This window comes from Pleurodeles waltl, chromosome 9 (genome assembly GCF_031143425.1).
Source record: "Pleurodeles waltl isolate 20211129_DDA chromosome 9, aPleWal1.hap1.20221129, whole genome shotgun sequence".
NCBI classification, from domain to species: Eukaryota; Metazoa; Chordata; class Amphibia; order Caudata; family Salamandridae; genus Pleurodeles; species Pleurodeles waltl.
The window spans coordinates 420,171,134-420,192,388 of record NC_090448.1 but is presented as its reverse complement, the minus strand read 5'-3'; the positions used below and the strand labels follow the sequence as shown (position 1 = coordinate 420,192,388).

The following is a 21,255-nucleotide window of genomic DNA, read 5'->3' as shown; positions in this document are numbered from 1 at the left end:
ACTGTAACTACCTAGTGGTGACCGCCACTAAGTAATATATACGTATCTCTCTCTTTATATATATTGATTGATATATATATGTATATATATATATATATATATATATATGTATATATATATTATATATATACATATATATTTATATATATATCTTTATAATGTATGTACTGTTTTTGGTGGCGAGTGATTTTTATTGTTTGGGGTTGGTAGTACATTGCACATATATAGTAACAATTATTTCATTTCTGGAGACTGGCACCTCATAAGCTGAGATGCCAAAGAGTCTCCCTTTCTATCTGATGCATTGAAAACATTTATTTGGAGGCAACATTCCAACTTCTGATCCAGAGCAGCAGTTAATTACAAAGTTTCTTGAATGAAAGGAGAGAATAACACATCAGTCCAGTTCCTAGAGTACAAAAAAATACACCAAGTCAGTCTCCTGTTGTTGATAATTACTTTATTTTATTGCTACATCAGTCACAAAAACAAAATCAGCCCAAATAACGCTTTTCATTCCTGAACAGAAGTACATCGGAGCATAATGTTTTCTCTTCAATTCATATTTATCCCTTTATAAGTTCTTTATCACGTAATATTCATACTTCAATTGAATCCATCTCAAATCCTATTTTCAGGACACAGTTCTGTATGTTCTTAAACCATTGTGTAGCCCACACTGACATCTACCAAACAATATCAACAACAAAGATTGAGTTGGCATACATCTTGTACCCTAGGATCTGGATTGCTGTGTTATTCTCTCCTTACAATCAAGAAACCTATTAGTTTTATGAGTTATGAGGTTTTTAGGGTTCAGGGATGGCAATTGGTCTGGGGGTAAAGGATTGTTAGGGCTCAGAGAAGGGTAGTTTTGGGGGAAGCAGAAGATTTTTGAGGTTCATGGATGAGTAGTGTTTCGGGTTTAGTGATTTTGGGATTAAGGGTTTGGAAGTGAGTTAGGGGATAAGAGGTTTTTATAGTTAAGGGTATGGTGCTATATTGGGAAGAAGGATTTTTAGGGGCCTGGGTGGTGTGTTTGATGGTTTGGGTAAGGGATTATATGGTTCAGAGCTGGGTAGTGTTTGAGGGGTAAGGTGTTTTAGGGTCAGGGATGGGTAGTGCTTTATGGGGTAAGGGTTTTTAGAGCTTAGGTGTGGGTAGTTTTCTGGAGGAAAGTGGATTTTTAAGGTTCAGTGATAGGCAGTGTTTTAGGGTATAAGGGTTTTTTAGGTTGAGGTGTGGTTGTGGAATTTGGGGTAAGGGTATTTTTAAGAGTACCTAAAAAGGGTAGATTGAAAAATATATAAAAATGTTTAGAAAGTAATTTTAATTTTGTATTACTTATATGTTACATTAATTTTGTATTTTAGTATTCAAATTAAATTAAATGTGTTATTAATTCAGTGTAATTCATATTAAATGTTTTTAAACTATAATTCATTTCTTGGTAAGTTAGAAATAATTACATTTAATTATTTTCAAGGAAATCAGTTCAGTATAATTTCACGTGTATTTTTAAAAATATATTTAAAAATCAAATTCATTTAATGTTTTAAATTTTGTTGTAGTAAAATTAGATTCATAATTTAAAATGTTATATATATAGATTCATACATGTATAAATATATATATATGTATTAGACAGTAAGTTGAATTACTTAATCTGTAAATTGTAACTAAATTTCTGAAGTAATTACATTATTATATATAAATATATATATATAGAGAGAGAGAGAGAGGGGGGGATACACATATATATATATATGTGTGTGTGTGTATATACTTACACATATATACTTTATAAACACACACATACTGAAATAATTTTTAAAAGCATGTAACTTTATGGACGCAAAGTAAAGAGACTTCCAGTGTAAAAAGATGCAACGTAAAGGTACTCTAAATGTACTTACCTCACTGAAATGACTCCTGATGTACTGCACCAGGAAGTAACAGCTGATATTCAAGTCAGTGGACTAGTGCAAAAAAGCATCATTACGAGGCTGGCGGTCTTAAGACCGCCAGCCTCCCGATGGCGGTCGGACCGCAGTAGACAGGGCGGTCCAACCGCCCCATTATGACCACCGGCAGGCTGCAGCCAGCCTGCAGCGTGGTGATCCCGGCGGTTGTGATCCTCCAGGGCAGCGCTGCCCTTGGGATTACAAGTCCCCATCCACCAGCCTTTCTACGGCTGAAAGTCTGGCGGAATGAGGGTGTCAGGGGGCCCCAATGCACAGCCCCATCGTGCATTTCACTGCCCTAATTACGGGCAGGGAAATGCCTGACGGGTGCTGTTGCACCCGATGCACCACAACATTGCCGCTGGCTCAATTACGAGCCGGCGTCAATGTTGTTGTGCGTGTTCCACTAGGCCAGCTGGCCCAGCGGAATACTCCTAATATGGCAGGCAAAAGACCTCCATTACTGGCGGTCTTTTGCCTCCAGCGGCTAATGAGCCCCATAGTCTCTTCTAGGACACCCTTGTTAATGTGCCTACCTTTGTGTTATGCTTCCAGAACATCATGGACTAAATGCCATTTGACAAAAACATTGTGTCTTAAATATGATTAATAAAAATGATTGCCCCACTGGTGTTAAAAATATAAAACCTACACCCAAAGGGATGATACTTTTGTAAACGAGATTCAGGACACAACATTTATGTCAGGTGATATTTTTATCAATGATACTCTGACAAGCAACCCACCCTATTTGAAAAGAAAACGTAACTTACCAACCATCAGCCATGCCTAATCTATTCACAAGGATGTCATCAATTCGTTTTTCATCATCAGTGGAACTATTATCTACACTCCTTTGCTTGTCAATTAAGCCATTGTGTTTGAAACTAATGAAGCTCCAGGTAAAATGTCAAGAGCTGGAAGACTAAGTAGATTATGATGATGCTGGATCTGTGGATCCAGATGACTGAGGTGGTATGGATAATGACAATACCCACCATCCATAACTGGAAAAAGAAGAAAATCCCTGTGGGCATGCATCCATCCCTATTATCGCCATTATTATGAGGAATACCATGCAGAATCTTCCTATAAGCATACCCCAATGTTACAGGTAATAGTGTACCTTATTAATGAACTTCATCATATGATTAAAAGAATACACTAGGTTTCTGCATAATCAACCTCAGAAACCTCCTTCCAAATCACAGCCACTCCAACACCTCAAAAACCTGATCTACCTCATTCTACAGCTCCTGTACTATGATTCCCGTAAGTCAGCCATGTCAAGGCAGATACTACTGAAAGTGAAGTGGAAGGAAAAGTCATAGACAGTTGATTAGAAGGGCCTTAGGGGTGGGACAACCACATTGTCCCTGTAACAGGGGATTCATCTGTAACTCATCAAGACTACTGTTATTTTCTGCTTTTATATAAATTTCAATTGCATGCAGTCTTTTTTAATGGATGTCACATAAATGATAACATTCTACAGGAACTGAAAAAAAAACAAGACCCACTCTAGTAACAGATGCACTGTTGCAAACACTCAACATATCAATGGCACAGTACTATTATCTTTCTAGAGCCAAGGCAGTTTTCGTGAGAGTGGTCCTGTTCCAATGTTCTATACACAGTTTTTAAAATTCCAGCTCTTGAGGCATCAAACAGAAACAAAAATTCATTCATAATTCGTAAAAAAAGCTCTGCTAAGGCACAAGAGACAGCGGTTACAATATACCTTAAACTGCAAAGCTGAGTTCAGGTAAACTGGCGCAAGGGGCAGTTCAACAATCCACAGTAGTTTCACATTCCAAACAAATAAATCTAACACTCCCTAGCTAATCACTAATCTGATACCTCGAAAGACAGTGGTATAAGAGGTTGAAGTTTCAAGGATGCAAGGAAGTTCTTTGAAATGAACCTGCAAAAGAACTTTGAAGATGCATGACCAGCACAAAACTTCTGAGAAGATGAACTTGGCATCCAACTTGAAGATTGTCTCAGATGGAAAACCAGGTACACAGGTAAAGAGCACAACCAAATAGAGGATCATTGGTGAAGATCAAAACCTGAGCAGAGGATTCCTCTCATCAACAGGGAGGAAAGCTAAGCATCTGGCCACACGCTGGGTGTGGTCTTTATGGACTGCGGGATCTGTGAATCCTAAAGTGGACCACTGAATCCCCCTGTACTGTGCCATTTACATGTGGAATACTGTTGTTATTTTTGAGGTGCCCCAATGGGGTTAGGATTTGCTGTGCTAGTGATATGCTGGTGATGGGAGGGGTGGGTTGGGACATCACAGCTGAGCAGCACTTGTCAGCCACAATCATGGGCAGTGTGATTGCAGTCATGTTAGATTGGGTGACATCCTGAGCGGCAACACCCTGAGCTAATGTTTGAAGAAATAGTCAATAATGCCCAGGATCAGAGGTAGATCGGATAGGGGACAAGCACCAGTGGTAGGCCATGACAAGATGCATGCTGCACAACCTTGTATCGCTCCTCTTGATCATGAGAATAGAAAAATGAATGGCTACCATCTACTACTTAGCAACCGCAACTGTACTACTACTGGTTCACATTAACTCAAGCAATCCACCCTTCACTTGTTCTCCTCAGTGTGACACCCTACGTGCAGTAGCTATACCTAGACACTGGCCCGTGACCTCAGTGCCATGGATTGTATCCCAAAGAAATTACCAGTGTTTGAAATTAATTCAAGCAATCCACCCATAACATTTTGCTTTTTTCGTGGAAAGACTGTGGCATACATATTCTGTATTTAAGCCAGCTTTTTAAACTGCTCTGGTGGTGACTTTGTGTAAAGCTACTACATTGTGCACTGGAGGTGCTCTCTGGGGAGAAGTATCTTTGCTCCTCATAGAATAGGCACTAATGTTAGTGTTAAAAAAACGTATCTCTACAAGGAGGAGAGCCTTTCATGGGAAAGGGAGGCTCTGAATTTCAGTATTTGGTTCTACTTCTTCAGTTTCTTTCCTGAGTTGGGGGTCATCTTTCTTCTTCTTATGAGATTCTAATCTCTTAGTCCACATATCATATGTGCTTCCAAGATCAGTCCATTTTTGGTGCAGGCAGAGATGGAAGTGGGCACACCCACAGGCAGAAGGTCCTGCAGCTGGCACTTTCCCCAGAAGACAGCACTGTGTCATCTTGCAATTCTATTTCCAGAATAGTTTCAATTTCTCGATCCGGTAGCCAAGAGTAATTTTCCACCATGACTATAGATGGCGCTTATTCTGTCTCTAGAGAGGAAAGCACACAGATGATGCACCTCCTTTTTGCTCGACATCGGGGTATACCCTTGTACTGTCAAAGGTGGCAAGGAGGACCCTCCTCTCAACTCCACCTGACACTGTTAAATGTTTATGTTGCAACCCTCGCGAAGTTGATGCATAATTGAGGTTTGCTCATATGCTGATGACATGCAATTGGTCATTACCCTAGGTGGGAAATTTGAAGAAACCAGACAGAGAATCTCTAGTTGCCTAGAGGAAGTAGCAAGCTGGATGAGGGTTCACTGTCTTAAGCTGAACGCTTAAAAAAATATAAATTCTGCTTTCTGGAGGTGCCCACGACATTTGGGACTCATCATGGTGGCCGGTGGCCCCTGGACCTACCCATAAGCCTAAAAAAGTGGTAAGAAACCTAGGGGTCTTGACTGATGAGTCTCTAACTATGCATGAGCAAGTCATTGCTACATGTGGCAAGTGCTATGGTTTGTTGAAATTTCTCAAAAAACTGTTTGAGTGGCTAAGAACCATAGTCCAAGCTCTTGTGGTTAGTAGACTGGACTATGGAAATGCCCTTTACTTTGGGATGTTGGACCATGCTTGCAGGTGATTCAAAACATGGATGCAAAGCTCATCTGCGACAAAGATAGGTACAGCTATGCCACTGCTTGCCTTAAGACTCTTCATTTGCTTTCTATCCGGATGAGGGCTAAATTTAAACTTTTGTGCCATGCACACAGGGCTCTTTACAAGAGATCCTTCAATCAAAAATGGAGTTCTATACTCCAACCTATAATCTGAAATCTGTTCATCTTGCCCTTGCTAAAACAATTCAGGTGAAAAAGTAAGAGCAGGAGGTCGCTCTTTCACCCATTTAGCCGCAGCACACTGGGATTTATTGCCTTTAGATCGTCGTTGCACAAATTAGTATCTTAGATTTAGCAAAAAAGCTTACAACATGGCTCTCTCCAAATTAATTGTTTGTCTTTTGCTCCCACCCATAGTACTTTTATATATGTTATGCGGTGAGCTATAGCTCCGTGATATATCCTCTGGGTGTTAAACCGGTACTAATAAGGTGAAATATTTGGCCACACACTGTTGCCATGTGTAAAATGACAAAATAATGAAGTAATGCTATCACAAACTGTGCTGCAGTACGCCGCACAATTTGCCTTTTTTTGTGCATATTTTAGTCAACCATGCTGCATAATTTGGTCCTTTCCTGTGGCATAATTCTAGTATCCCTGTTTATATAAACAATTAATATTATAGGGGGAGCTGTGGGATGAAGTGCACTACAACGCTGTCTACTAGTTTTTCTAGGGACATACAGACTGTACCTGTGGAAATGCACAGCAATGGCAATTTTTCAGTGAGGAACAAAGGTTACTCGTTCAAGAGGTTCAAACAGAGTAGGTAGCCTGCTCCCGTAGATTTCACTCTCTAGTGAGGCAATTTCATCCAAATTATTGGAAATTCTGTAGATATAACTGACAGTGTAATTGTCCGGGAGCAGTGCTTTAATTTAAATAATAGACGTGCAGGTGCTCGCTCGTGAGAGTACCTGTTTGCTCCTGAGAAGTGCAGATACTCTCCCATTAAATGTATTGCAGCAGTGCTGTGAAATGCAGGTACTCTCCCTTTCAAATTAAAGAAGTACGGTTAGTCAGAACCTGTACATTTAAAGCAGTCTGGGACAGCAGCCATACCTTTCTGAGCACGCAGAGGCAACCAACACCAGCAATTCTCTCCGCCTCTCTGTGCCTAACAATTAACTCCTCTCAAAAGAAGACACGTATTCAGGGAGAAGCAGGGGCTGACTGTGGGAATGGAGGATGGACTAGTGGGTCCTGAAGATCCTTTGGCTGGGACACTCTGTCCCATTCGGCGGAAAGCCTACACTTGATCAAGCTGTGCCTGTACACCCTACCCTCACAGAACCATCCTGAAGAAAAGACTTTGTTTACTTCTGCAAAAGGAGCGATAGAACAAGTTATCTTGCAAAGAAGCAAGGAGGTCCCCATAAAGTGCAGAATGCTGTTGCCTGACCCCACTGTCCACTGTTACATAAACAGCAAAATAAAGAGGCTGTTACTTCAGCTCCATTCAGAGGATATACCTGTCATCCCTCATTACTGCCTGTGTCGATCTAACCTTGTTGTACCTCCGTCTCATTTGTGAGTGTATTATCTTATTAAGGATAAAAGACTATTTACTACTCTCCTCTGAAGTCCTGGAGATGTTTCACTTTCCGTCAATGACATTCTTTTTGATGGAAACTTAATCTTTCTGGATATTTTTTTTTTACCTTTGTTTGCGATGCGTGCATTTTTTTGGTAGTGCCATTCATGCTAAGAATTAAAAGTTTTCTTGGCTCTTTCTTTTGTAGGTCACAGCCAACCAGAAAGTGCAGCTGTCTGGTTTGCTAAAGAAATCTTGGGGACTTTCAGAAAGTTGACCTAGGAATGTATTTGGCTTGTTGATTACGATTGGCTTTGTGGTTTGCAACTCACACTTTCTAGCTTTCCATTTGCTGGTTTTAATTGCTTTAGACTGACCAGGGTCAATATGTCGCTTTCATTAACCTAAACTTTATTTTCTGCATTTTTCCAGAAACTCACTTTCTGTTAACATACCTTTAAATCTTGTTCTTATCTCATCACATTTGCTGTGCATTCAAAGACCGAGGTCAAATGTCAGATGCTGTCTTCCAAGGGCGCTTGCTTACTTTTCTTTATCTGGCTTCAAAGTGAGAGGATTTATGTGACTATCTTTCTAAATACTAGGGGCAGGGAAGAGTTTTTTCTAGCACACAACAGCATTTAAATGAACTGTGTAAGTATTTCACAATATATCAGAATTTGAACGCACAAATGAAACACATTTTTTGTTATTTCTGAAGTGTGTTGAAACAAATACTTTAATATGATCAAAACGAGTCATTAAACTAAATGATGCAATTTCACACATTTTCGTATGTGCACTGTATAGTTTCATTAGTAAAGCTATATGTCTGTGCAAATGTAATGGTCATTTCAATTGAAATTGTGTTGTCTGCAATGGCAGTGTGTTACCACAGCATAAATACTCCACTCTATGCCACTCCACTCAACTCTGCACCTCTGCACTCTATTTTGCACCACTCAACGCCACTGATCTCTGCACCACTCCACTCTGTGCCACTGAGCTCTGCGCCACTTCAAGCTAGTCCTCTCTATTCTATCCTGCACCACTCTACTCTATGCACTCTTCTCCACTCTACACCATTGCACTCTTTGTCACTGCACTCTACACCACTCCAGTCTAGGCCGCACCAATCTACTCTACACAACTTCACTATAAGCTACTGTACTCAACGCCGCTCTGCAACACTGCATTCTATGCCACTACACTACAAGCAATACAGTCTACACCAGTGCACTTTACTCTGAACTCTATGCCCCTGCACTCTACGCCACTGCACTCCACACCACTTTACTCTACATTACTCTCTATGCCACTCTATGCAACTGCACTCTTTCCTGCACAACTCCACTCTACATCACTTCACTCTACTCTGAAACAATCTTCTCTACGCCACTGCACTGTACACCTCTTTACTCTGCCACTGTACTCTCTGCCACTCTACCCTTAACCACTGCACTCTACGCAAATGCACCCTACACAACTGCACTCTACTCTGCATCACTGTACTCTATGCCACTGCTCTCTGCGCCACTCTACACCACTGCACTCTGACACTCTACTCTGCATCATTGCACTTTCTGCCACTGAACTCTATGCCACTCTACTCTGCACTACTCCACTCTATGCCACTACACTCTATGACACTATATTCTACTCTGCACTACTCTATGCTACCCTACTCTGCACCACTCTACGCCACTGCACTCTATGCCACTCAACTCTACTCTGTGCCACTACCCTCTGAACCACTCACATGTATGCCACATCACTCTTTACCATTGTATATAAGCCACTGCACTCTACTCTGCGCTGTTCCACTCTGCGCCGTTCCACTCTGCACCATTCTAATCTACACCACTCTGTTCTACGATGCTGCATTGTATGCCGCTGAATGCAACGCCATTCAATCAGTGCCACTGCACTCTACGCCACTATACACTGCAACCCTCTACGCCAATGCACTTTGCACCAGTCGACTCTATGCCACTCCAGTATATGCCACTCTATATGACTCCACACTTTGCCACTAAATATACAACACTCTCTGTCACTCCACAGTACAACATTCTACTCCAATTTTCATCATTAAATTTACTACATGCCACGCCACTCTCTTCTATACCACTAACTTTTAGCCATGCTGAACAGCAGCCACGCTGGTGATAAACATGGCTAAAACACAATGAAAAGCCAATAGTTGTGACATAGACGAGACCTTTTGGCTTTACCAATGCTCGTTATCGTCTGTGCAGCCTAGAAAAATGAGTTGAATAAAAGTCACTGTCGCCAATTTGCGCATCACGTCTGATATTGCGGTCACGTGGTTTTAAGAACCTTGACGCGAAAGAGTCAGTCCCAGTGAACAGATGTTGAAAAATCTCTATGCTCAGGTAGACTGAAGCCTTGGACAAGTTCCCCATGAGGAGTATGTGGAAATATTAACTGACAGCCCACTGCAGATGCAGGCACGTATAATGACAGAGTGCACACTACCAATTCAGAGTTATAGACGCATTCGACCAACACAGTGAGTGACCTATTCTATAGGTCACTCACTGTGTTGGTCGAATGCGTATATAAGCGTCGTAGAGAGTAATTTGAAACCAATGAATGGATGAGTGAACGATTGACAACGTTCGTCTTCAAATTGAATATTATCAAGGAATGTTGCACTAGCGATATTCAAGCAACTGCCGTCCTCCCGCAAACGAAATCACATCTCAAAATAAATGTTTTAATAACGAGCTTAACAGACTAGCAGAACGCCTCATAGAATTAAAGGCAGAAACGTTCTGCAGGCTTTGGATCCGGAAGCAGCAGTGGATCTTTTCAGAAACTGAGGATGTTAGGCACATTTTTGAGGAGGACTGCATCATGGGGGTGCTGAAAAGCAAGAATATTCTGACAGGCAGAAGGAGGTGCCTGCCGAAGGCACTGTTTACATGTGTGACCACTGCAGCATGCCACCTCATGAGAACTGGGGGCTTCCCCGCCCCCCTCAGAGGATCTGCCGCGCGAGGAGCGCAGCTCCTGTGTTTACGTGTGCCCGCTGCTGCATGCAGCATGCCTCCTCATGGCACTCCCAATCGGACGCCCCCTTCCACCAACTGAGTCACGGAGCCTGCTACAGTGACGAGCTGCCGGGTCACACTTGACTTCTCCCCTTCCTCCTGTGTCTGCCGAGTGCAGCAGTTTCAGGCACGGCCCCTCTGTCTCTGCTGACGCGCGGACTAGGCTCTCCCTCTCTACCCTCCCCCTCGCCCTCCTCTCTTCGCCTTTCTCTCCCCGCTCCTTCCGCTGCGGTAGTGCACCCCATGCCAAGCTCAAGTGGAGGCTCACCAGGACGGAACTGAAGCCTGCGCGTTGTACACTCATTTCATCAACGCGAGCCAGGGATGAAAGGGGACTCTGTTGTTGCAGGTGTGTCGTGAAAACGTTCCCTTGGAATTTAAAAGGGGGCTATATTAAGAAACATCAATGCGGTTCGAAGACCTGCTGGTGCGCAGGGGGTCGAAAATGGGGTAGACCTGCTGGGGGCGTCGCATATGAGACAGACCTTCGTCGTCAGGTGTACTGTACTAGGAGACCCATCGACCCTCTGGGGTGTTTCAAAACGATGGAGGTGATCCTGTGATCCGTTAAGAGGGACCCGAGGACGATGCTGCCACGCTCGGGGTGTTTGACAGTGAGGTAGAATTGCTGCTACTGCTTAGCGATGAGGTAGATTGAGCTGCCCAGTGATGCAGGAGCCATGCTGGGGGTGTTCAAGAATGAGCTAGACCTGCTGGAGTTATCCAATAAAGAAGTCGTCCTTCTAACGTGGTGTGATGATGAGTGCAGTGACCCAGAGAACGGCTGCGGGTGCTCGCCCATAAGGAGGTGACCCCAAGACCTACTGGATGTGATTGAGGGTAAGAAGGGGATCGGGGGGGGGGGGGGCGGGGGGCGATAATGAGGGATCTTCTGGTATATCTGAGGTTAAGGAGGTGACCGAGAGGACTGCTGTGGGTAGTCTAGATTGAGTCCTTCTCTAGAGTGTTTAAAGATGAGGCAGGCCTGCTGCAGATTGGAAGAGAACTGGACTTGTAGGGGTGCTGGAAAGTGAGATAGACGTGCAGGAGAATTTGATGGTGAAGCAGGCCTACTGGGGGAGTTAGACCTGCCAGTGGTGGTTGAGAGAGAGAGGCTACTGGAGGTGCTCCAAGGTGAGCACGGCTTGTTGAGAGTGTTCAGTAATTTAGTAAATGTGCAGGGGTGTTTAAGGGCGAGCTGGGTCTTCTGACGGTCCTAGAGCCTGAGTTACACATTTTGAGAGAGTCAAAGTGAATTGCGCCTGCTTTGGGATAGTCACTAGTGTGTGCAACCTGGTGGTGTGTTCTATGGGGAGATAAACATGCTGGGTAATTTGGGTGTGATTTAGAGCTGCTGGGGCTGTTTGAGGTGCAAGTAGACCTGCTGGGGCATTTGAGAGAAAGGAGAACCATTTGCAGTTTTTGGAGGAGTAGTTAGATGGACTGTAAGTTTTCTGTTGTAACCTAGATCTGTTAGGGGCGTTCGAGGGTAAATTAGACCAGTTGGGGGTGTTCCAAGGTGAGCTACACTGGTTGGTGGTATTTGAGAGTAAGCCAAAACTGCTGAGTGACCTCTTGGTTGAGCTATGCCCTTTGGCAGAGTTACAGCAAGGACCTGCTGGGATTGTTTGGAGGTGAGTTGCACCAGCTGAAGGTTTCATAGTGTACGCTTGGCCATTTGGACTATTCAAGAGAGAACTAGGCCAGCTGTGGTGCTCCTACGTATGCTAGACCTGCTGGGGTTTTAGAAAGTTAGCTAAACCTACAAGGGCAAGTGAGCTCAACCTGCTGGGGTAATTTGAGAGTGAGCTAGACTGGTTATGTTTGAAAGTGAGTTGGACCTTACAGGAATGTTCAAGGATGAACTAGACCTGCTGAGGTGTTCAGGTGAGCTATACCTGTTGGGGGTGTTCGAGAGTGAACTAAACCGGCTGGGGGATTTTGATAGAGTGCGCAAAGCGTGCTGATGTGTGAGACAGTGAACTAAAGTAGATCCGGTGTGAACTATATAAATGCTGGGGGGGGTGGCGGGGGGCGATAATGAGGGATCTTCTGGTATATCTGAGGTTAAGGAGGTGACCGAGAGGACTGCTGTGGGTAGTCTAGATTGAGTCCTTCTCTAGAGTGTTTAAAGATGAGGCAGGCCTGCTGCAGATTGGAAGAGAACTGGACTTGTAGGGGTGCTGGAAAGTGAGATAGACGTGCAGGAGAATTTGATGGTGAAGCAGGCCTACTGGGGGAGTTAGACCTGCCAGTGGTGGTTGAGAGAGAGGTGTTCAGGTGAGCTATACCTGTTGGGGGTGTTCGAGAGTGAACTAAACCGGCTGGGGGATTTTGATAGAGTGCGCAAAGCGTGCTGATGTGTGAGACAGTGAACTAAAGTAGATCCGGTGTGAACTATATAAATGCTGGGGTATTCAGGTGTAAGCATAATCTGCTGCGGGTGCTCTAGTGTGAAGCTGCACTTGGTGGTGGTATTCAGGAGTAAGCTGGACCTGCTGTAATTGTTCCAGAGAGAGCTGCACCTCCTGCGGGCGTTCACAGAAGTTAGACCTGCTGCGGCTGTTCAGGTGTGTGAGCGGTACATGCCCGGAGATATTCAGGGTGACGAGTTAGACCTACTGGGGTTTTCAGCGGTGCGCTAGCACTTCTGGGGAGCCCGAAGACCAAGGCTCTGCCTCTACCCCCTGGCCACCTCTGGCTCGGGATGGCGTCGCAGGCGCGCTCGCCGACACCGGAGCTCACTGGAGCAAACCTGTGCACGGGGAGGGGGCCGCAGAGGCGCTCCGTCATAATCAGAGCCATTATTAGAGCAACGACCCAGCGCGTGGCGTGCGACACCGTAACGGCCGACACCGCTAACGTATCTCCAGGCAGACCCCTGCGCGGCACGTTTGTAGCGATTCAGAAATACAATAAATAAACGGACTGCGGAGGGGGGAGGGGTGGTCTCCTACCTCTGTGCACCAGGACAGCGAATCCAGCTGCTTGCGGTATGAGGAGAAGCAGTGCAGGCGAGAGTCAATTTAACGGGATGCGACCGAGGGCGGGGGTCTGTGCCGGGCAGGGCCGCCGGTGAGGCACGGGTTGCGACAGGGGAGGGCGGGGGAGCGGTCCGGGGATGGCGGCCCCGGCTCCCGGTCCCAGGGGCTCCCTCAGGACCCCGGACTCAGCGGCCTCTTCTTTTTTCCGCAGCTGGACTCATGGATTAACGAGAAGATGCTCACTGCCAAGGACACGTCCAGGGACGAGGCGCAGAAACTGCACAAGAAATGGCTGAAGCACCAGGCGTTCATGGCGGAGCTGGGCCAGAACCGGGAGTGGCTGGACAAGATCGAAAAGGTAAGATTTCGAGGGAGAGGGAGGGCTGAGAAAGAGTGGAGAAAGATAGTTTTGGGGTAGTAGAGAAAAGAGATGGCGTTAACAAGGGGAAAACAACGGGGGTTAGGGTGAGGGCTAGAAGAAAGCACGAACACTTGGAGTTAATGTAATGGGGGAGAGAAAAAGTCAGATGGAGAAAAAAGGAGAAAGGAGAGATTTGAGAAAGCTGGGGGTACATAGCTAAAGAAGGACGTAGATAGTAGTGGGGATGTAAGTTGGAATAAAAGCAAGATGCTAGGATCATAAGAACATAGAGATGGGGAGATATAAGTCAGAGGCCGGGGAAAGATAGCAGAGGGAGTTATGGGTATAGAAGAGAAAATGAGGTAAAGGACGAGGAGTAGTAGAAGGCGGCAAACGAACATCGTAGACACGTGGAATGGTGATCTTTTGAAGCAGTTAATGGCTTGAAATATGGATAGAAACAGGTATTTTATTAGGGAGCCAAATATGTGGTTACGGGAAAAGATGGTGTTAAGAGAATACGAAAGGGTTCTGGAGAGAAAGGTGAAGAAAAATACAGACTGGGAGATAGCAAGGACGCAGAAGAAAGAGGGGTGGATGGCAGGAACAAACGTGATTGAGAGAGCACAGAGCATGTGGAATATTTGGAGAGTTTTCCTCATAGAAGGAGCCAGGCAGTTATGCTAGGGGAGGTGAAGGGAGAAGTGATCAAAATAAGGCAGCTCTTCAGGACCGGCAAGGAAAGGATGAAAGAGAGGGAAGAGGACAGTAAAAAGGAAGGTTAAATACAAAGCAGAAAGAAAGTGGCGGGGGATGAGCTGTGGAGTTGAACTTTGAGTTAAAAAAAATTGAGGTTGTTAACCCTGCCCTGTTCAGTAGTGTGGTGCCTCTTGTTTGCTCGTGCATCTGTGTATTGATAAAATAACAACACAACAAATCCTGCTATTGACAGACAGAGCGGATCACCAGGCCCCTTTTATTTGCAGTGTTCTGAAGTTATCTGTAGTCCGGTATTAAATGTTAAGGCCGCGTCACTGTTGACCCACACCAGCTCCTTCCCCAATCACTTAAATATTTGGAAGATGAAAAAATTAAAGTACCAGAATACAAAATGATGTCAGCTAAAAAGTCAAGCACCTGGATGAGGTACTTTCACTTGAAAAGAACCGACTGGAGCATTGTGTATTCCCCGTTCTACTGCTTCATCCTCTCATTCTGTCTCTCGTTTTCTGTCTTCAGCAACCTTGACACTGCTGATCTCACATCCTCTTAATGGGGAACAGTTCATATTACACTGCTACCGCCTAGCCAACCCATACATTTTAGGGATTTCCAGTGTTTCATCAAAGTTGCGTTGAATTAGCGTGAACTCTGAGTAGAAACTCTTAAGAAATCATTTCCAGGGCAGAAAGATCCAATCCAGTTCTTGGGGCAGGGATGCCTCGGTTCCGTGGACAGCTCAGCAGTGAGGCCCAAGGTGGAAATGTGCTCTAGTGGTTAAGTTGTTGACCGAGGAACCAAAAGCCTTACTTTCAAATTACTAATGCTTGATTTAGGCTGGTGGTCCCAGATGACATGCACTCACAGTCATGTTTTAGAGCTTGGAATTTATTTTTCATCATTAGACGTTACAGAGAAAGGGTGAAAAAACCTGCCAGCGTGAGATAAAGCAACAGGAAGTGTAGGAAGAAAGACAGGAGACAGAATCAGCACTAAACTGCCTTGATATTCGGTAACAGTGCATTAACAAATCAGCTTCTGAGTGCTGAGCTTTTCCTGTTTTTTTTGTGTTAGAAGGAAAGGTGGACACCACAATTCCATGATCTGTAATCAAAGGAGTTAGACATTATATCTATTTTCAATGTGGAATCAGCTCGCCGAGCAGCTTTATGGAGCGAGATATGCAGATTTATAAATGGACAGGCGACTGTGCTATAAGGCAATTGCTGAGTATTTCCTAATAGAGAGTTAGAGCTTGGGAAGGTTGTCTCATACAAATTACTCTTCACCCACCAACTACGCTGACTGAAAGCCTGTTCCACTCATTGAGACCAAAGAACTCATGGTTTACATATGCTGTCGCCTACACATGAAAGCAGCATATTAGCCATGTTCTCTCTACTGATGATCAGAACAATCAAGCGTAAAAATTTGACTCAGGATGAGAGACCTATATGCAGCAAAATTGGGACCATTCATGATCAAAGGAATTTATGTTTTGTCAGCGCCTCCCTTTCTTCAGAAGCAGTAGTTACCCCTAATCCGGTTCCTCCAGTTGTATTCTGTGTCCTAACCACATGTCATCATTAGAAGCTACTCATGTACTTACCAGGGCCAGAAGTAATCCCAGTGAGAAGTAATTTGCATTTTGGGCAGAGTACATTATGCAAACAAAGAGCCTTCTCTCTTTTCTTCATTGTCCCAAAAATGTCTGACTTATCAAGCGTCACGCATTCAGAACTGTCAGTTGGTTCAGAATGCTGTGCGGCAGTTTTGTGATATGCAGCAAAATGGCTTTTAATTAATATTGTTTTTCCACTCCCCAGAAGGAGAGACACATGCGGTTTGTGCGATTCCTTATTTACTCTTCCAGGAACTGTCATAGCCACAGCTCAGCCACACATAACACATTCGCACATTCTGCCTTAAGAGATGGTCAGATCTCTGCAGCTTTGGGACCCGCTCTTGACACAGAGCACAGCATGTGGTCCTGATCACCAGGAAGTGGTGTAGTAATTTACTCAATAAACCTGTGATTAGGACGCCTGTGCTAAGACATTCCTAAATGCCCTCACCAGTGGTTGCCAGATGAGGATAATCTCCACTCGTAAATAAAAGAGTGCGTGTTATTCTGAGGACTTTCATGTCTATTTCTGCAGATAGTCCCTAAATTATGAGACATAATTAACGTTTGCCCCTTAGCGCTGCTTCTGACACTGCCATTTCCTTGCTTTTTCTCTATGACAGGCCGAATCTGGGGACACAGTGAAGAAGGTAGCAAGGAAGAGAAGGACTGACAAACTGATTATCCGGTGTACAAAGAATACAAGCACCCATTTGTAATCAGAACTGAGTTTTGTCGGGCCAGTAATGAGCAAATTTCGGGTCTCAACGGGGGACATTTTGTGTTTTTCAAAAAAATATCTTTCTAGAGTTTCTAATTAGAAGAAAAAGTTTAGATCTCAAGTGTGACATTTTTGGTTTTTAAAAGGGACAATTTCACTTCCATTTCAATTGTGGTGTATCTTGACTCACAAACGATAGACACTTTTGGTCAGAAATAAGAGTGCTGTGAGGATTGGAATACTCTGACCCTTTAAGAGACTTAAAGCAGGGATGCATTTTAGTGACTTAAGTTTCAATACTGTAGGCCATCATGGTTTTCCATTTAGTCACCTGCTCACAGTATCCATTGACCAATTGTAATTGACCATTGATCACTGCAGTTTTTTCAAGACAGAAAAAACAGGACGATACAATAAAACAGTGTTGTTATTCCTTCCCAACTGTCAATTTTATCTAGACATGTTTAAGATGCCTGTGTGTTTCATGTTCCCTTTTGAAATCTTTAACTAATACCCTGTTAGGTTGTGGAATTAATTTAGGGGGCAGGGGTTAGAAAGGACCTGGAGGGGGATTTAGGATTGTTTCCAAGATAGCTTATTTAAACATATGTACGTCTTAGGTATAGTGACTTCCACTTGAATATGGTTTGAAGTTTCAAGTCCTTTACCAAAAATAATATGAACTTGAGTGAAATGGTCAGATTTGAGGAAGGATTTTGACAGGTAGTAAGTGAATACATTTGCCCAGAGGAGGACAAAACCTATTTATTAAAAGGATCGGAGTTAAGTGGAAGCCACGGAGTGATTGTGTTAGAGGTGGAAGACCAGGCAGTAGAGATGAGGTTTTTGCAGTAGATGGCATATTATTGTGTATTTCAGAGATAATGTTGTAATGGTTTATTTATAGAACCCACTATCTCCACAGGTCTTGGCACTAAACAAACTGGTCAGTCAAAATGCTTTACTATTCAATGTTCCTTAAAAAAAGGTTTTCATTTCCTTTGTAAGTACAGATAGTTTACAGTTGTTTACAGTGCACAGAAATATTGTTCCAGAGCAGTACCACCTGGACAGATAGTCAACTTCCTCCTGTTTTGGATTTCCTCCTTGAAGTGGTTGGATTAGGACCATGGCACTGAACTGTAGTGCTCACTGAGGATAAAGTACTGCAGCCTTCCAGTGAGACAAAGAAGTCTAATACATCAGTATTACCTTTGTGCTGAGGTTGGGGTTTCAGTTCAGTTCTTTTATGGATAAGAAACCAATGCAGTGTCCCAGGTATGGGTGTAATGCAACTCTTACGGAAGCTTTCTTCACCTGCATCTACTTTTGACTTATATTTAAAGAGGTACATGTTCAAAACATTGGCATAGTCCACCGCATTCACCTTCTGAATGAGAAAGGCAGGTGAACATTAGAGGGACGTAGCCAGAGGAAAAAATATTTTCAGAATCTGTGTGGTAGAGTATATGAATTTTAAAGGCAATGTATATGATAACATTTACACCACAATTTGAACCACACAATGGTAATATTTATTTTTTACTCATTGATTTAATTGGCATGAGGAAGTATTTTAAGGAGAAAGTTGAAAAAAAAGTTGAGCGGTCAATATTTTTGGCTTAAAAAGAAAGGGTCATAGCACAATATGAATTCATGCTAAGTAGGTTACTGGTTTGGACTTTCTCAGGGAGAAAGCTGAGTTTGTGGGTATTCCATTAAAAAAGACTTGCCGAGTGCAGACTTATAAAGGTGGTAGAAGTGCTGTTGTAAGGTAGTGTTTGGTTGTTGTGAACCAATCCTCTTTCTAAATGTCCTTCATCACTTTCTTTTAAGCAGGCAATGAACTTCTGATTTTGATTTTTTCCTACAAATGTTCTTTCCCTCATTTGAAAAAATGAGATGTTTAATGGGATGTTTTCACGTGTAAGAGTTCAGGAGATTTTAAGGTTACAGACATCGTGTCATTTTTTAAAGAGCAAAATAAATAATTGATGATCCTAATATTTTGCAGAAGAAGCAATCCGTTGTCAAAAGTATTTTTACATGAAGGCCTGATGCTAACTATTATGATTTTTGGACATTAGGCAGAAATAGGTTTATATAATTTACATAAAAATAACATTTTCTGGCCGAGGTGTATGTCAGCTTACAAATCTTACAGTGGGCAACAATTTGAAATGGAACTTTGAAAAGGATATCATCATTTCATTGATATACCTTGTGTCATGGGACATTTTAACATGGCTAGCCAAAAGAAGTCATAATTGTGAAAAAAGTATCATGAAGCCACCCCCAACTAAGTAAGTTAGGTAGTGCTAAGAGTAGGCATGCCACAGGTAGAATAAAATACTTTCAACATGCAGAAGAATCATAAAAATATCTACTTAATTGAGAGTAAGAAGTGACAGACCCATCAAGGTGGTTCAGGTCTTTTCTTGCTCTTAGCATTTTTAACCCAGCTTCATCTCCAACTTTGCACCTATTTTATCCCTGTCGTTGCTCCTAGAGATACTTGTTTATGGGGGTGCTCTGAACAGCCTGATTTTGCTGTGATTATTTTTTTTGTTCTTCAGGAAGGTCACCAGCTCATTCAAGAGAAGCCAGAGTTAGCAAGTGTGGTGACGCGGAAGTTGGAGGACATCCGGCAATGCTGGGTGGAACTAGAGACTACCACGCAAGCTAAGGCCAGACAGCTTTTTGATGCCAACAAAGCTGATCAGCTAGTCCAGAGCTATGCTGATCTGGATAAGAGGCTTCTCAACCTGGAGGGTGATCTGCATAGTGTGGATCCTGGCCCTGACATGGTCAGTGTCAACAACCAGCTGAAGAAACTGCAGGTGAGACCGCTTAGTAAATACATCCTTATGTACCAATAAATGCTTTAGAGAGAGTATGATTCAACCAGATGCAGTGCCTCCAAATTTTGTGAATGTAACCCATTGCTTCAGGCACTAATTAGTAAAATGTAGCAGAGGGTGGTATGTTGTTTCATTGAACATACTTGGGGTGGACATATTGCTCTTTGTGTTGTGTTAGGGGCCCTAAATCGAGGTATGCTAATTCATCTGTTTTAACAGTATTCATAAATATAACTATTTATGGATTGCAGATGAAGAAGCTGCTTATGTTTCAAGTGACCCTTCCTGGCTGGAGCTCTGAATTGGTGCAAGTAGAAACATTTAGTATATGATGGTATGAAAGCGCAGGAATGGAAGACTGAACTAGACAAAAACACTTTGTTAACATAAGACATATTACAACAGAATATAGATTAAATAGCCTGGCACTGTGATATTGAACTTGGATTTAACCAGAGTGTGTGAGAAAGAGCTTAGGAATTCCTTACAATTTGTTTTTAATATAATAATTTTATTAGACTTCAACGAATTCAACACCAGGTAGATATGTTTTATTATTACATTGCTATTCGAGAGTGTCTAAATGTGAAACATAAAACAAGTGATTGATGAACCTTGAAAACACCCTTGCTTATGTGACTGGCAAATTTCTTTATGATCATTTATTTCTCTTTGGAGAATTTAAAGGAAAACTGTTGCTTTTAAATGTGTGACATCTGGATTGGACTGTGTGATCCTGGATTATGAAAGGAATACGCCACTGTGATTATCAGTACATGAAATATAAGTGGCCCATATTTTGATAAATTCACACTATATAATAACGTGGATTATACTGAAATGTCTGATAGCTAGTGACTATTCAGAATGATTTTACTTATTGAACAGATTCCAGGGAGTAATTTTAAACTGTTGGTAGGAAGACAAAAATTTGTTCATTTGCATAGAGTCTTCTAAAAAATGAGATGCAGCACATAGTTTGATCTACATTCTTTTTCTGTAGTTTGATCTGATAGATATAGGAGAAAATATTTGTTTAGGGATTTGTTGAACCAAATACTACACAGTTTAGCAAAAGACAAACCATTTTGGAACAGTAACACAAAAAGAAGTTACATCTGCAATGTGAATCACAGGAGATGATGGAATTAATTCAAGAACGTGAGATACAGCATGATAACCTAATCTCATATGCACTACAGCCATTAGCGATTGTGATTATGTAAAGAGAGTAAATTAGTGAAAATAACCACGATGAAACATTTTACCATTCTTCCGCAATACTTTTTTAAAAAACATCTTTTTATTGGCTTTAATATTACTCTACGAAACATAGTTCAATATACATACATGTGAGCTACAATATTCAATCAGATAAAAGACATATAGGCGTTTTTTTTCTTTGTCATTAAAGTCGATGAGGTGTTAGATGCATTACAATAGAGCACATAACAGTATGCAATTATGCTAATCAGAGCTTATCTGTGGTATCAATGTAAGTG

The 21,255-nt window shown here is 42.7% G+C and overlaps 1 protein-coding gene across 3 annotated transcripts in view; it reads left to right on the top strand.

The window, feature by feature from the left end:
• The window catches only part of SPTBN4 (spectrin beta, non-erythrocytic 4), a 1,652,494-nt gene that overhangs the window by 585,023 nt on the left and 1,046,216 nt on the right, over positions 1-21,255 (top strand). Inside the window, exons 19-21 of one of the 3 annotated variants that reach the window (XM_069207216.1) lie at positions 13,678-13,824; positions 16,795-16,821; positions 19,469-19,732. In XM_069207216.1, coding sequence (XP_069063317.1) covers positions 13,678-13,824; positions 16,795-16,821; positions 19,469-19,732 — 438 coding nt within the window. Of the gene's footprint in view, positions 1-10,445; positions 11,323-13,677; positions 13,825-16,794; positions 16,822-19,468; positions 19,733-21,255 lie in introns of those variants that run through there. The other 2 variants (XM_069207218.1, XM_069207217.1) reach the window with 2 other exon arrangements.